Raw genomic sequence first — 15,961 nt, 5'->3', positions numbered from 1 at the left:
TGGTGAAACCCCGTCTCTACTAAAAATACAAAAATTAGCCAGGCGTGCTGGCAGGTGCCTGTAGTCCCAGCTACTTGGGAGGCTGAGGCAGGAGAATAGCTTGAACCAGGGAGTCGGAGGTTGCAGTGAGCCAAGATGGTGCCACCACACTCCAGCCTGGCGACAGAGCAAGACTCCGTCTCAAAACAAAACAAAACAAAATACAGAAATTAGCCAGGTGCAGTGGTGAGCGCCTATAATCCCAGCTACTTGGGAGGCTGAGGCAGAAGAATTGCTTGAACCCAGGAGGTGGAGGTTGCAGTGATCCGAGATGACGCCATTGCACTCCAGCCTTGACAACAGAGTGAGACTCTGTCTCAAAAAACAAAAAAAAAAAACAAAAAAAACTCAATAAATGTTTTGCATCATCATTATTAATCACTCTACCTCCTGCCAGGCACAAAGCCTGACACACAGTAGGTGCTCAATTAATGTTAGAGAATGTGGATATATTAATGAAAGAAAGAAAAAAGGAATGAAGAAAGGAAGGTATGGCATATCTCCCTCTCTGTCTGGGACTCCCTATAGAACTCTAGGGAGTTCATCAGTAGATCATCAATAGAATTCTGTATTCGCTGAGAACAGAGGTTGTAGCTCAGATCATCAATAGAACTATGTGTTCGCTAAGAACAGAGATTGCTTCTCCCCTATCAGTCCCCATTTTTGAGGGAAGGAGAACATGTCTCCCTCTCAGACAGAGTTTATCCATGGTTTCTGGCTCTAGCAGTCATTGGATTTGTCTGTTCTCTCTGCCTCAGTTTCCTCCTTTTAAAATGGTTGTGACAAATCAAACCAACTTCCAGACTGAGCCCTGCCAAAGTCTTCCAGGGGCTCCACACTGCTTGTAAAACAAAACACGGTCTCCCTGGCATGATGAGCTGAACGTGCTTACAGCTTTTGCATGTCTCGGCCCTCTGTTGAAGGAAACCTTCCCTCCTGTGTTCCATGTGGTCCTGATGGGGCTGTCCAATTTGTCCCCCTCACAATTACTCCCCAGGAGCAGACAGGCCACCAGCTGGGTCATACACACCATTGCAAGTTCAAGGCCCAGTGATTGGTCCAGGCAGTGGTAAGTGACCTAAGTAGCCAGTCACCCCTTCTACATGATTTGACATATGGACTCTGAGATTTGGGAATATGTAGACCACGGGACTGGCACTCTGGGACTCTGGGAGGAGCGCCTTTCCTTGTGGATCAGAAGACAAGCACGCAGGCTTAGCTGTCAGAAGCCATCTCCCTGCCACATGGAGAGTGCTGTTTTGACATCAAAGCCCACACACAGAGGAAAATAGCCTAGAGAGAGAGAGAGACTTAAAAATAGCGTTTGAGTCCCTGGATGCAGCTCCGCCTGAAACTAGAACCCCTACACTTTCCAGACATTCAAAAAGGAAGAAATCTCCCCTTTTGCTAAGCTAGGTTGAGGTGGATTTCTGCTAGTTGAGTTGAATTTCACAAATAGCAGAGCCACAAAAGAGAAGAATCCTGGGTCTCTGAGACCACTGAACTGCCATACCACCCTGAGCTGCCTGCACTGACTGTTACGTAAAAGGGAAATAAACTTTAGTCTTGTTTAAACCACTGATGTGGGATTGGGGGGGCCAGTCTGTCATTCACAACTGAACCTAACCCTGCTTAATGCATGAAGATTTGACAAAATGTCCTATAAACACGAAAGAAAGGTCTGAGGTAGTTAGCCTGGAGAATAAAGGCTTAACACAGCCAGCATCTCCAGATCTCCACAGGGCTGATCTGGGACAGAGAGACCAAGGCAAAAGAGAGCCAGAAAGGGGTAAAAAGCCTCACTTTCTATGCCTCCATGCAAGGAGAACATTCTAACAGGGCTATCTCTGAGATGTAATAGGTTACCTTGGTGACTCTGAGCTCCTTGTCACTGGAAGTGCTAGACTAGGGGCTGGGTAATCACTGAGTATGAATCATAGAGGCACCCAGGTGTAGCAAGAAGAGTTCAGGTCTTAGAGCTGGGTTCAAATTATGCTCTTATCACTTACTAGTCTCATAATTAATCTCTCTCTAAGCCTGCATTTCCTCATTTGTAAAGTATCCAGATAGCTGGGTTGGAAATGGACCAGGGAAATTTCTTAGCCTGCCACCTCATGGGGACTCCTGAGACCTAGTGCTCTAGCTGGAGCCTGTTATGGATCAGGATGTCTCAGTGAGGTTCCTTGCCCTCCTCTCCAACCTTGACATGTTCAGGGACACCTCCATCCTGTCATGAGAATGCATTACCCACTGGTTTATTCCTGCAACTTCAGAGGAACAGTGGGGCCTAAGCCACGAGGCCTAGGCCCTACTCTCTGTCTTCTCCCTGCCTTCCTATGTGACCTCAGGCACGCCCCTGCCTCTTCCAGGGCCTCAGTTTCCTCATCCAACTTATGAGAAGTGTATCCCCATCACAGATAATCTGGGTCTAGAATCAGGGCTCTTAACTATTGTGCTATACCTATCACAACAATAATAATCATGTGACTGCCTGGCCTTGCCCTGCCCAGCCCCCTCAGGGTCTGCTGGAACAGGCTCCTTCTCATCCCCTGCCTAGGTCAGCCCCAAATGGTGACAATGCTGCATGAGCTGACATCACAGGCCTGGGCAACCCAGAGGTTCCCAGTCTGCCAAGGGCCTCATTTCCAGCCTTGAAGTTTGACTCCCCGTTAGTTACATGAACACCTCTCACAGGGGCTCTGTGTTATCTTCCCTCATCCACGCCTTCCTTCCAAGTTGGGGCCAGTCATATCTGGGGGACTAGAGGCAATGAAATGGGAAATCTGAAATAGTAGAGGAGCAGATCTTACGGCATTATCCTATGCTCAGAAGAAAGGAGTCACAATTGGGGGCCCAGATGGGGAGACAGCACCATTTGGCAGGAAGCCTGGAAGCCTGAATGATGGAGGTCCAGAAAGCCAGTTCCCTACACCTGCCATGGATACCCAGGATTTGGGAGCTAAAAAGGAGAAGGAGCCACCACCCTGGATGAACTGACAGCCAGGGCACAGCACACCCCAGGGTGGGCATGGCAAGTACCCATGCTTTCCAAATCCAGAGGCCAGGATACCTTGTGAAAGGACTCTGGTGGCAGACTGATGGGAAGGCCCTGGAGAAGAAGACAGTGGGGTTTGAGCAGGTGAAAATCTGACTGTGGTCACCAAGGGTCCCTTTGAGAAATAAAAGGGGACTGCTGTTGAAAGGAACCAGTGTGACCACACAGGGCGCGTGGTGCCTTGACAAAGGCTACATGGAAATCCACTTCCAGGGATTTCTCCTGCAGGTGTACCTGCACACATATGGTATGACATATGTACACAGTCATATTGCAGTGCTGTTTGGAATGTCAAAAGGTTGGAAACAACATAAGTGTCAATCAAGGACAGGTTAAGCAAATAATGAAACATCTAAAAAAGGGACTAGTATACTGTAAAAGTAGAATATAGAAGTTCTTTATGTACTCATCTGGAGAAAGCTCCAAGATACATTGTTTGTTTGTTTTTCATTTTGTTTTTGTTTTTGAGATGAAGTCTCGCTCTGTCGCCCAGGTTGGAGTGCAGTGATGTGATTTTCGCTCACTGTAACCTCCACCTCCCACATTCAAGAGATTCTTCTGCCTCAGCCTCCCGAGTAACTGGGATTACAGGCAAGTGCCACCACACCTGGTTAATTTTGTATTTTTTGCAGAGACCGGGTTTCACTATGTTGGCCAGTCTGGTTTCAAACTCCTGACCTCAAGTGATCCACCCACCTCAGCCTCCCAAAGTGCTGGGATTACATGCATGAGCCACTGCACCCAGCCAAGATACATTGTTGAGTGGAAAAAAAAAAAATTCAAGATGTATAGAACAGTGTAAACATCCATCCAGTTGTGTTTTTCAAGGAGAAAATAATGTGTACTTGTATTGGTTTACATATGCAACAAAAATATCTAGAAGGATGAATAAAAATCTAGTAACTGATTATCCACTACGGCAAATTGGAAACAAATGGGTGACTTCATGGACAACTTTTTTATATTTGTAAAGCCAAGTGAAGTGAATGTATTACTTCTTCAACAATTAAATAATAAAATAAAACTTTATTTTATTAAATAAATAAAAATAAATATAAAATAAAATAAAAACTTTAAAAGAAACGGTTGGATTATTTCAATAAATAAGACTGAGTGTTCAGAACATAAGAATAAAAACTGTTACTGTGTGCTGAACACTTTTTATGGGCTCCAACTTGAAAATATGGTTGGTGGCTATGAATGTTGAAAGCAAGGGACGTGAAGCCAGACATGTGAGGTGCCTGTGAGTGTCACCTGCCTGTCTATCAGACAGGGAAGCAGTTGAGTCTGCTAGGCAGGACCCCAGATTCTCCACCTTTCCTCCTTCCTGTTCTGTTCCCATCCCTCTGTCTTTGGCTCCCTCCCTCTGTTGGTCCCATCTAAATTACTTTGAAAGTAGTCAGTTTTTTTCAGTCTGCCAGCTGGACAGGGGTTAGGATGGATAGAGGAAGAAGGGATTTCATAGGAACAGGAGCAGCAGGCCCTCCCCTCCCTCCTTTCAGAACTCCAACCCACCACCTTCAGAAAGCCTTCCTTTGTGAAGCCCACAAAGGAAGCCCCTTCATAACTCAAGGGAGACAGACTGCTGCCCAGGGTGGGGCCTGTGTCTCCCTCAAGCAGGGTCCAGGCCTCTTGTCTCTAAGTCTCATCAACTCCCTAAACCCCAAGTCCAGCCTCCAGATAAGGGCAGTTCAAACCAAAGCTGCAGTATGCTCAGCTCTGGCCAGGCTGCCCATACAGTGGAGCAGAGAAGACACAGGCCCTGTCTGGGAAGCCCCAGTCAGGCAGGGTAGAAAATCCTCACCCATCATCACAATGCTTTAGCAGTCACAAAGGCCGTCCCTACCCAGGCAGAGAGGATAGGGCACATTCTCTATTTTCAGAGGTAGACTGAGGCTGAGTCAGGATAGAGGCGGGAATTGGTGAGTGACCAAGGAAACCTAGCAACTCTTTATCTCATAAAGCATTCTGCATACTATATTGTCATCTGCCAACATTTGAGCTCTCTGAGCAGGGACAGTGTCTGATCCATCTCTGAGTCCTCAGCTGGGAAAGAGCACAGGGCCTGGCACAATCAAGGGGCCTGGGGAGAGGCAGTAATTGCTATGAAGGGCAGAGAAAGGAAAGGACTTGCCTAAGTATTTGACCTGAGACTAGACCCCAGGTTTTCTGCCCCCAGCCCAGCCCCCTTTCCTCTGTCTCCCTCTTAGAGTAGATAAATTGTCTGCACCTAGGGCCACCAACCTCACACCCATTCCAATTCCATTTGCCGTGGAGCAACTACCAAACCCTGCCAAGAGGAAGTGGGGAGGATGATTTTCTAGAGGAGGTGGGAACTGCAGCTAGTTTTCCTCTTCTGCACCAATTGATTTCCCTGCTGGAGCAAGTGCCTTTCAGCCACCAGGGGCTCCTGCCAGCCCAAAATAGCATCCGAATGGATCCTGACTTCATTCCAATGATTTCCTGCTCAAATCAGGTGCACATGAGGCGGCCAACAGGTGGCGCTTTTATCTCCAAAAATTGATGGGAGAAAGGAGATTAGAAAGAGGGAAAGGGGAGAGAGGGGATTATAGGGGTGTGGGGAGGGGGTGGGGAGTGAAAGACAGACAAAAAAAGAGGAAACCAAAGACCTGTCATCATGGCTGGAAAGGCTCTTTTCAAGATTTGGACTGTGGGTGTGGGTGTAGGGGAGGGTGATATTAGGGTGAACTGAAGAATTTTATTGGTGCCTGGGGCTTTTCATCCAAGTTTCCACCTCCACTTGTTTCTTCCTGAGAGAAAGGAGAATGACTTTGAAGTCGGGCCGACCTGGAAGCAAGTCCTGGATAATTTACTTTGCAGCTTGACCTGGGTAAGTCACTTAACCTTTATGAGCCCAGTTTTCATCATCTATAAAGGTGATGATGCACAGCTCCTACAATGTGGAGCAAATAATTCTAAAAATGACATCTTTGCATTCCAAGAATAAACTGCACGACTGTGTATTTTTTTTTTTTTTACTAAGTTTAATTTGCTGATACATTGCTGACAAGTTTTGCATCATCTTTCATATGTGAGATTAGGCTATATTTTATGTATTCCTTTATCAGGTTTCAATAGCATAATTAGATAACATAGTAGGTAGAATTGGGATGACTGCCATTTTTTCTGTGTTCTGGAGCAATTTATTTAACTAGAGAAATAGGTTCCTCAGTGGTTTGACAGAATTCACAGGAAAAAACAGCTAACCTAGGTGCCCTCTGGTGGGAGCAGTGGAGGAACCGTCTCTGACAATGTTGTCTGTTCCTTCTGAGCTAATAGGTCTATTGAAATTAGTTACTCCTTAAATTAGGCAAGCCAGACCAGGGGTGACTACCAGTGAAATGACCACTCCAACCTTTCAGGATTGGCCAGAGGCTATGATTAAATGGGAAAGTGTTTGGCTTTGGTGGATTAGGATGATGTTAGCCAACGGCCGATTCTTTCTATAGCTTTGTATATCTACTTTTTTCCACTTGCACCTCCACCTCTAGCAAACCACCACCCTTTCCTGCCTGGATGCTGCAGTAGCCTTGTAACTGGTATCCCTACCCCACCCCAGGGCTCCTCTAACTCTGTCTCCATGACATATTTGGGGCTATGAAATTCCTCTGAGCACAAGTTTGACTACTTCCTTTAGATTTTAATAGGTACTATTCTTACCTTTATTAATTTATAAATAGTCTGTAATGGCAACTTTCTTCTAACCAAAGAGTTATTTATTTAGATAAATGTTTTAAAATGTTTAATTGCTTAGTTTGAAGTATGGTCCAAGAATACATACTTTTTTTTTTTTTTGATACGGAATTTTACTCTTGTTGCGCAGGCTGGAGTGCAATGGCGCAATCTCGGCTCACCGCAACCTCTGCCTCCTGGGTTCAAGCGATTCTCCTGTCTTAGGCTCCCGAGTAGCTGGGATTACAGGCATGCACCACCACGCCCAGCTAATTCGTATTTTTAGTAGAGACGGGGTTTCTCCATGTTGGTCAGGCTGGTCTCGAACTCCCAACCTCAGGTGATCTGCCCACGTCGGCCAAAGTTCTGGGATTAGAGGTGTGAGCCACCGTGCTTGGCCCAAGAATATATTCTTATTCTTGTGGGAATTTATAAAAATTTTTGAATGTTGTCTTTTTCACGATAGTAAGCACATTCATATAAGCATATTCTGGATCACATAGGTGGTTTTTTTCTTGATAGTAAGCACATTCATATAAGCATATTCTGGATCACATAAGTGAGTTCCTTGTAAGAAATACCTAATACTTGAAGTCTTTATTTCCATTTATTGTCAGGTAGTGCTACTTTAATCTTGAGATGAGGTAAAAAAAAAAAAAAAATGTAGATTTTATAAATATATGCTATATTTGGGTCTGTTGGTATCATGGCCTGCTACATGAAGGAATCCCTGCAGTTCATTCAAAAGAAAAAAATGGTGTTAGCCAGGCATGGTGGTGCATGCCTATAGTCCCAGCTACTCGAGAGGCCGAGGCAGCAGGATCGATTGAACCCAGGAAGTCATGGTTGCAGTGTGGTATGATTGTACCACTGAACTCCACCCTAGGTGACAGAGTGAGACTCTGTCTCAATCAATCAATCAATAAAATTAAAAGTGGTGACTTTAGTCATCACATGGCCCAAGGAATGACAAACCCAGAAAACCTGCTAGGAGAAGTCAGAGCCATATTCATGGTGCAAGTGATGTAGTCTCAGCAAAACTCTGTTTCTCTCTCTCTCTATATATATGGGGTGTTTTTTTGGGTTTTTTTTTTTTTTTTTTTTTTTTTTTTTTTTGTAGACGGAGTCTCACTCTGTCACCCAGGCTGGAGTGCAGTGGCATGATCTAGGCTCACTGCAACTTTTGCCTCCTGGGTTCAAGCGATTCCCCTGCCTCAGCCTGCCGAGTAGCTGGGACTACAGGCGCATGTCACCATGCCTGGCTGACGTTTTCTATTTTCAGTAGAGATGGGGTTTCACCGTGTTAGCCAGGATGGTGTCGATCTCCTGACCTCGTGATCCGCCCACCTCAGCCTCCCAAAGTGCTGGGGATTACAGGCGTCAGCTACTGCGCCCAGCCACAATATATTATTTTACATTTGACTAATATTATCAACTTGAATTTTTATTTCATTGTTTGAATGTAATTTATAAACCATTTTAACAATCACATAAGAAATACAAGTCTAAGGAATTTATACCTGCAAATACTGACATTATAATAAAAAAAATTAAAGTCAATACTGAAGTCCACAGAATTCTTTCCCTTTAAGAGTAAACCACAATAACCGGTAACATGCAAAATCCCCTCACCCCCTACTTCTAGGATCTCCCAGAGAGGTAATACACTTGGGCTCAAAACCAATCCAGTCACTATAGTGGAGGGCTCTCTTGAAGGAGCCTCTCTGTTGTCATGTTTGCCAGTGTCCCTGCCAAGGGTGTCACTTTCCTATGTTCTCAAATTTCCATGTGCCAGGGTAATGTTGGCTTCCTTCTTAAATGGATCCAGGAGGCCCTCAAACCAGTTCAGCACCATCCTGGGCCCAAAGCGACCCTCCCTGTGTTCCAAGTCCCCCTAAGTCAGGAAGTCACCCCTCTCAGGCCTTCTCCTCTCAGGTTTCCTTCTCCTATAAGGAAATCTCCAGAGTTCTCCTGCCCTGTCCTCCTGCCAAAACTCTAACCCCTCATTTCCATAATACTCCACCACCTTCCCTGCTTCCCTACAGGTAAAGCATACTAAGCTGAGAAAATATCTCCCATTCTCTGATTCCCTCAAAAAAAAAAAAAAAGGTCTACAGAGAAGCACAGCGTTGACGCAAATATTTCATTGTCACATGCATACTTAGCTTCTCATGCTAAAACAATTTTAGACGTGCAAAGTTTCCAAAATTTTACCTCGACTGAAACAAGAGAATAAACTAAGAAAAAAGGGAAAATAGGGACATCAGGAAGTAGAAGATCCAAAACAGGACACAGAATTCCCAAGGTAATGGTGAAGGGAATTTCCAGATCCAGCTCTGTTCAGCTGACTTGGAGCACCATCAGTCCAGATGAGCTGAAGGATGGAGGGCTCTGGGAGAGATGCCCCAGGAAGGGAAAAGCACAACCACCAAAAGCAGTTATAGGTTTCCTGGTAAGTTTGACCTCACCTCATGAAAAGCTGTACCACAGTGTTACTGGAAGGTATGGGAAGATTTAGCTTCCCATAGATTTAGCTTTGTACCTTTTAGGTACAAAGGAAGTTGAACAAATGAAAAAATAAGGCATTATTAAGTTCAGGTAAAATAAAAGGTTGCACACACACACAAAAGGAATTATAATCATAGTACACTAGTAGCTTATCACAGAACAATATTTACATAGTAACAATCTAAATGCTAAAACTATTTAACCAAAAGTTGGTAATTTGAGGGAGAATGGAAGGAGATAAGAGATTTTAGAGGTAAATGTTCATCTATCATAATAGGAAGTTAATCATTACTGTTTCAAGAGAGAGGAGTATAAGCATGAAAATATGGAAGTATATTTCGAGAGAAAAATATGAACTGAAAGCGGATTCTTGTATGGAACAAAGTAGAGATCCTGAGAGTGGTACAAGATACCACTATAAGCCTTTGATTGCTATGTGACTTGTCAAATTATGTGCTTGTTTCGATTTTTTTTTTTTTTTTTTAGACGGAGTCTCGTTTTGTCGCCCAGGCTGGAGTGCAGTGGTGTGATCTTGGCTCACTGCAACCTCCACCTCCTGAGTTCAAGCGATTCTCCTGCCTCAGCCTCCCAAGTAGCTGGGATGATAGGCATGCACCACCACACCCGGCTACTTTCTGTATTTTTAGTAGAGACAGGGTTTTACCATGTTGACCAGGCTGGTCTCAAACTCCTGACCTCAGGTGATTCACCCGCCTCGGCCTTCCAAAGTGCTGGGATTACAGACATGAGCCACCATGCCCGGCCTGAATAAAGGAAAATTAAGGAAGCATTTAAAAAATAAAAATCTGATTTTCCAGTTCAAGGGTGACCCTCCTAGTATTTCCCTACAGATATTTTCTACCTGTCCTCGAAGTGTTCCAAGATCCTGGGACTGACACCTGCAAGGTAGTAGCAAGCATTGAATTCAGAGCTCAGGAAGCAGTTCCTGGCTTCAGGAGAGAGAGAAGAGGCCTTTCCTTCCCTGGGATTTCTTAGACTGGGAAGGAATTTATCAACAGATGCTCTGAGGCAGGGGGAGGGGCTATAATACCATTTGGAGCAAAAGCAAGTTTGCATTTTGATCTTTACAGAGCTCTACTTCCTAGAGAACTGAGAGCTGGATCTTTCACTACCTGCTAGACCTAGGGAGGGGCAGTTTGCTAAACTTACAAGTGGGGAAAGAGCCTCCACTTCACCTCTTTCACCCTTTCTATAGGTCACTATGAGGATTATGAGTGAGAATGGATAAGAAGGTGCCAAAGTCAAAGTACTGTCCACTCAGTCATTGTTCTGTAAGTCAGGCACAGTATCAGACAGCAGGGATTCATGCCCTCGAGCAGTCAAAATATGTTAAGTGAAGGACTGCTGTGCATCAGGCAAATCTGATCTGACCCTTGCTCAAAGGGGCTAATAGCTGGTGGAGGGGGTCTATCCAGGTCACTTCCTACCATACTGTGTAAACCTACTCCCCTACCCTCAAAGAGGGCCTTCCTGGCCTTCTCAGATTTTCATACTTTCTCCTCTATGGGTGGCCCATTGTCCACCCTCATCTTCCATCACCACCCCAGAGCTTCAAACTCTGGTATCCAAGAGAGGCACATCCTGCATGTCCTGCATGCAAATCACACTCACCCTGGGTTCAAGACACACTGACTCCCTCCCCCATCTTCACCTACCCCTAATTCAGACTCAACTAGACTGGGAGCCCTGGGGTGGGGGAGCTTGCAAAAGCCTGATGCTTAGCATTTGGGTCAGCACCAGACAGCAGGACAGGGTCAAAGGCCAACTCCCTCCCTCACACCTCTGAGTCTGTTGAGTGCTACCCTGTCCTTGGTGCTGGGGACAGTCAGGAATCAGCTCAGGTCCCTTCTGCCCCTTATTACAATCCAGCAGGGAAGGTAAGACGGGGCATAGCCAATGGTGCAGTGCCTGGAAGTTCAGAGTGGGTGGGGTATGGTTCTGTGGCCTGGCCTCACTCTTTATAGCAGGGAGCTCTAATCCTTTAGGCTGAGCCTCTTGCCTGAGGCCAGCGCCTTTACTCCGTAGTACTATGCATACTAGTCACCTGGGAATTTTGCTAAAATGCAAAATCTGATGATTCAGTGAGTCTGAGTGGGGCCGAGATCCTGCATTTCTATTTATTTATTTATTTAAATGAGGTCTCCCTATGTTAGGCCAGGCTGATCCTGAACTCCTGGCCTCAACCGATCCTCCTGCCTTGGCCTCCCAAAATGCCGGGACTACAGGCATGAGCCAGCACGTCCTGCCAGATTCTGCATTTCTAACAAGCTCCCAGGTGGTGGTGTAGGTCTGTGGACCACACTTTGAGTGCAAGGCTGTAGAGCACTTACCTTATTTCTCTGGGTGTTGATGGTTGGATTAATGACTCTCCCCACTGGCCCACAACCTCCATGAAGCAGGGATTTTGCCCATTTATTCAGTGATATTTCCCCAGTGCCTAGCACAGGCTCGGCACATTAACTAACTGCAACAGTGAATCAACGGCCAGTGCTTCTTTATCCATGGGAGCTGGGAATAATCCCAGACAGCAGGCAACCTGCTGCTCAGATACATTCACACAAGTGTGTACACACACATGCCCAGCCCATCTCGTCTCTACCGGGCTGAGGTGCAGGAGATGGCATTTGACTAGTCCTACTATGTGCACAGCTATGGCTGAATCACTTCCTTTTTAAAACAAATTCGTGTTAGCCACTAATCCTGCTGGAGAATCACTTCCTAATCCCATTTAATGAACTTCTGATTGATGTCTCACAAGGAGGTTCACCCCATGTGGCAACCCAAGATCTAGAACAAAGCTCACCCGGTCTCCCCAGACCACTCCCCCAAGTCACCAGCCAGCACACCAAGCCCAGAAAAAGGTTTCTTTCTTTTTAATTAAACCAACTTTAATTAAAAATAATAATAACCCAATAAGTCCTAAGTTTTCCAGGGAGTGGGGCAGACCTAAAGGCCCACCAACTCCCCTTTCAGTCATGAGCCCTGGTGCTGCCTGTCTCTGAAATCTCCAAGAAGTGTCCTCAGGGCGTGAAGAAGGCAGCCAGGTGTGTCTACGTGAAACGGGGGCTCTTACCCAGGAAGAAACTGAGGGCAGACAGGTAAGTGGAGGTGGGGGGCAAACTTGGGAAATGAAGGGACTCTAGCGAGTAAGTCATGAACCCAGGAGTCTGACCTCTAACGTGTCGGAAAAACATGAGAGAAGGTTGATGAAGTACAGTCGGTGGAGGAGACGGCTTGGGATCACAGATCTGTCTTGCAAAGTCTTGGAACTCACCAGGAAACCTGGGGTGGGGGGCGCCGCAAAGCTGGGGGCGCTCACAAGTGGAGGGAGAAGAAATGAGAGACTGGCAGGTCACAGGGGACGCTTCTGTCCGGTGGCGAGATGGTGGGAGCCTCCCCACGGATGGGGGACGGAGAAGGGTGTAGCAGGAGTCTGAGTCCAGGAGGCCAAGACGAGAGGCGCTGGGTGTGCTCCAAGCCAGGGTGGGGGCAGAGGTGGGGCGCTCGCGGGCGGCGCCGCAGGCCTGGGGCGGGACAGGTCGCACAGGTGCCTTCCCGTGCGGCGCAGGCTCACAGGTAGCGCTCCAGCCCCTGCGCGAAGCCCGGCTGCCTCAGGTAGGCCTCTCCCGGGGTGAGCGGGCCGAGCGCGGCTGCCGGCCCGGCCAAGGCCAGGAGGGGCTCAGCGGGCAGCGGGCCGGGGCCGGGGCGCGTTGCGGGCAGCACCAGGCGGTCGGGGGCCTGCGAGTAGAGTGGCGGGGAGGCGGCGGTCGCGCAGGGCGGGAAGGCGGCGGCGGCGTCGGGCGCGGCGCAGCAGGGCGGCTCCGGAGCGCCCAGCCCCGCCAGCTCCGGCTGCAGGCTCACCAGGCTGTCGACGCTGAACAGGCGCGCGGGCGGCGCTGGGCCCGGGCCGGCAGGGGGCGGCGGCGCCAGCAGCGCTGGGCCGGGCGCGGGCGCGTAGGGCGCGTAGGGGAAGGGGAGCGGCGGCCCCGGCGGCGCGGCCGGGTGAGCGGGGAGCTCGGCGCGCTTGAAGCGCTTGCGGCGCCGCAGGAAACTGCCGTTGTCGAACATGTCGGCGGCCGCGGGGTCCAGCGTCCAGTAGTTGCCCTTGCCCGGATTGCCCGGCTCGCGGGGCACCTTGACGAAGCAGTCGTTGAGCGTGAGGTTGTGGCGGATGCTGTTCTGCCACTTGCGCGGGCTGTCACGGTAGAAGGCAAAGCGCTCGGTGATGAAGCGGTAGATGGCGGCCAGCGTGAGGCGGCGGCCCGGGGCGTGTGCCAGGGCCATGGCGATGAGCGCGATGTACGAGTAGGGCGGCTTCCCGCGCTGCAGGGGCCGCCGCCGCCGCCGCCCCGGGCCGGGCGCGGGCGTGGGGGCCGCCTCCCCGCGGCCAGCCGCCGCCTCCTCGGGCTCCCGCCCTGGCTCGGCTCCTGCGAGGGGCGACGGCGGCGGCCCCGACGGCGCGACCGCTGGCAGGGCCGGGAAGCCCGAGAACGCGGCGGGCGGATCCATGTCGCTGCGCCCGGCCATCGGCTGCGGCAGCCCCTACCCGCGCGACTCCGGGACGGCAGGGGCCGCCGACCCGCTTTATATGGACACTGCCACCTCCCCCCCCCCGCCCACCGCCGGGGGAGAGGGCTCAGGCCTTCCCTGCTGGCCAGCGCCTCCCCTCTAATTTCCTCTCCCAGCCCCCTTACTCTGTTCACGGTACCCACCTCCATTTCGCCCCTCCCTTTCTGCCTTTGGATCAGTTTTTCCCAGACCCAGACTTACCCCTTCCCCATCTCGGTTAGGTCAGCCCCTGGCCCTGGCCCCATCGCACTGTATTTGGTCAGTCCCCTTCCCTTTCCACCCCGCCCTCTACCCCCTCTCCTTTGGATCATTCCCAATCACAAATCCACCCATTCACTCTCCCAGCCCCCTCCCCATTTTGCTCCTCCCAGTAGTCGGTCCCCTCATCCTCCTCCTGGTCCTTCCATCCCCAGCTGGGACAGAAATGAAGGCTGCCTTGCCAGCCCTCAGTATCCTGATGGGGAGGTGTCAGGCCCACTCGCAGACATTAGGGAACCTGGGCCAAGGTAATGAAGCAGCGGGGCAGGACAGAGCCAGGCCAGTTTTGTCTCTGGGAGGATGTTTGGCTTCTCCAGATCAGGGTCACCATCTCGCCTCTCTGCCACCCCCCTCCCCCATACCCCTGTCCTGCCCTCCCTCCAGGCCTTGAGAGCATTCTCTGAAAAAACAGAATCGTGGAAAGTGGTGCAGCCGCTTTAAATCAAGAGCCCCCAGGAAATCCACAACTTGGAGTTGCCTTTCTGGCTGCCTCCTCTCCACACCCCTCCTGTTGGAGAAAACAGCTTCTGTTCGCGCGCGCCCGCGCGCCCACACACACACACACACACACACACACACACAGAGTACAAAATGTAGGCTTCCACAGGCTGGGGGTCTGAAAGAGCCGCATTCTGACCCAGAAACACCACACATCTCACTGGGGATGGGGGTCTTTGGCAGTGTTTGTTAAAAACTCAGTCTGAGAAATTCCACCCACTACTGCCATCCAGAGGGATGCAGCACTCAGCCTATTTTGGGAAACCTCTTCTCCAAAGAGACAGGAGAGACCCATCCCCAGCTCAGAGGGAACCACAGAGTGAAGGAGACTTGTCTTAAAGTGCGTTGTCCTGGGGACAGGCAGATCAAGGGACTTGGACATGGAGCAGGGCTGGAAGGACAGTGAGCCCACTGAGGTACCTGACTGAGTTTAAGGGGAGTTCAGTCTCAGGGCCTTGCAAGTGCAGTCAGCACTTGAGAGCCAGGGCCTCCCTACATTTGGGGTCATGGGTGTCTCACTTGCCCCATCCTAATCCCCCAGCCATGCTATAGAGTGTCCCCAGGTATAGGTGACCAAAGCTAGTTACAGCAGGCCTGTAAACTCCAAACTCAAAATCCAGTTCAAAATCCAAATGCAAAGCATGGAGCTCAAGGGCCCCTCTCTCAGCTCCAATCTCAGCTGATGACATCACAGCCACCATTACTGAGCATTTTGTATTTGGTAAACACTTTATGTACATTATTGCACTTAAGTTTGGGCACCCCATGAAGTGAGTACTGTTATTATTCCTGTTTTGCAAATGAAGAAACTAAGGTTCTGAGAGGTTAAGTGGTTTCCCTGACTTCACACAGCTAGTAGTAAGTGGTAGAGCTGGAATTAAATGTGAAGTTCAAAGCTCTGGTACCCCACTTTTCTAAGAATGCCATCCTTTAAAGCTGAGCTGAGACATTAGAAAATTAAGAGTATTTCCAGCACCAACACCTTCAGCTACCAAGGTAAATTCTTAGCTTCTCTCCTCACCTCCTGGTCAGCATATCCAGGTGCCCATTGGGCATAACCACATGGATATTTCAAGGTATCTCAAACCCAAATGTCCTAAATGAAATGCATCTCTTCCTATACCCAGTACATCCTCCAGCCCTGGACGGCTCTCCTTCCAGCATTCTATATCTCAGCAAATGGACCTCTCCCTTTTCCTTCCCGCCACCACCAGATCAAAGCGTGGTTATCATCATCTCGGGCTCCTTCCTCCCCACTCACTCTCCACATTCAGGCAACTGCAAGTCCCGTCAATTCCACATGGATCCTGGATCCATCCG

The 15,961-nt window shown here is 49.1% G+C and overlaps 1 protein-coding gene and 1 long non-coding RNA gene across 5 annotated transcripts in view; one reads left to right on the top strand and one right to left on the bottom strand.

The window, feature by feature from the left end:
- Positions 1–3,780: 3,780 nt before the first annotated feature.
- LOC103884902 overlaps positions 3,781–15,961 on the top strand; it is a 44,388-nt gene continuing 32,207 nt past the window's right edge. For 2 of the 4 annotated variants that reach the window (XR_002523424.2, XR_002523423.2), the window contains exons 1-2: positions 5,739–5,945; positions 12,290–12,414. This is a non-coding gene — a long non-coding RNA (uncharacterized LOC103884902). Of the gene's footprint in view, positions 5,017–5,736; positions 5,946–12,289; positions 12,415–15,961 lie in introns of those variants that run through there. The other 2 variants (XR_001904913.3, XR_002523421.2) reach the window with 2 other exon arrangements.
- FOXE3 (forkhead box E3) lies at positions 12,168–13,949 on the bottom strand. Its single transcript, XM_003891844.4, has one exon. The coding sequence runs from the start codon at positions 13,841–13,843 to the stop codon at positions 12,887–12,889; it is 957 nt and encodes a 318-aa protein (XP_003891893.1). The 5' UTR covers positions 13,844–13,949; the 3' UTR covers positions 12,168–12,886.

Source organism: Papio anubis, chromosome 1 (assembly GCF_008728515.1).
Source record: "Papio anubis isolate 15944 chromosome 1, Panubis1.0, whole genome shotgun sequence".
Lineage (NCBI taxonomy): Eukaryota > Metazoa > Chordata > Mammalia > Primates > Cercopithecidae > Papio > Papio anubis.
The sequence above is the reverse complement of the archived record's forward strand: the minus strand, read 5'-3'. Positions and strand labels throughout refer to the sequence as shown.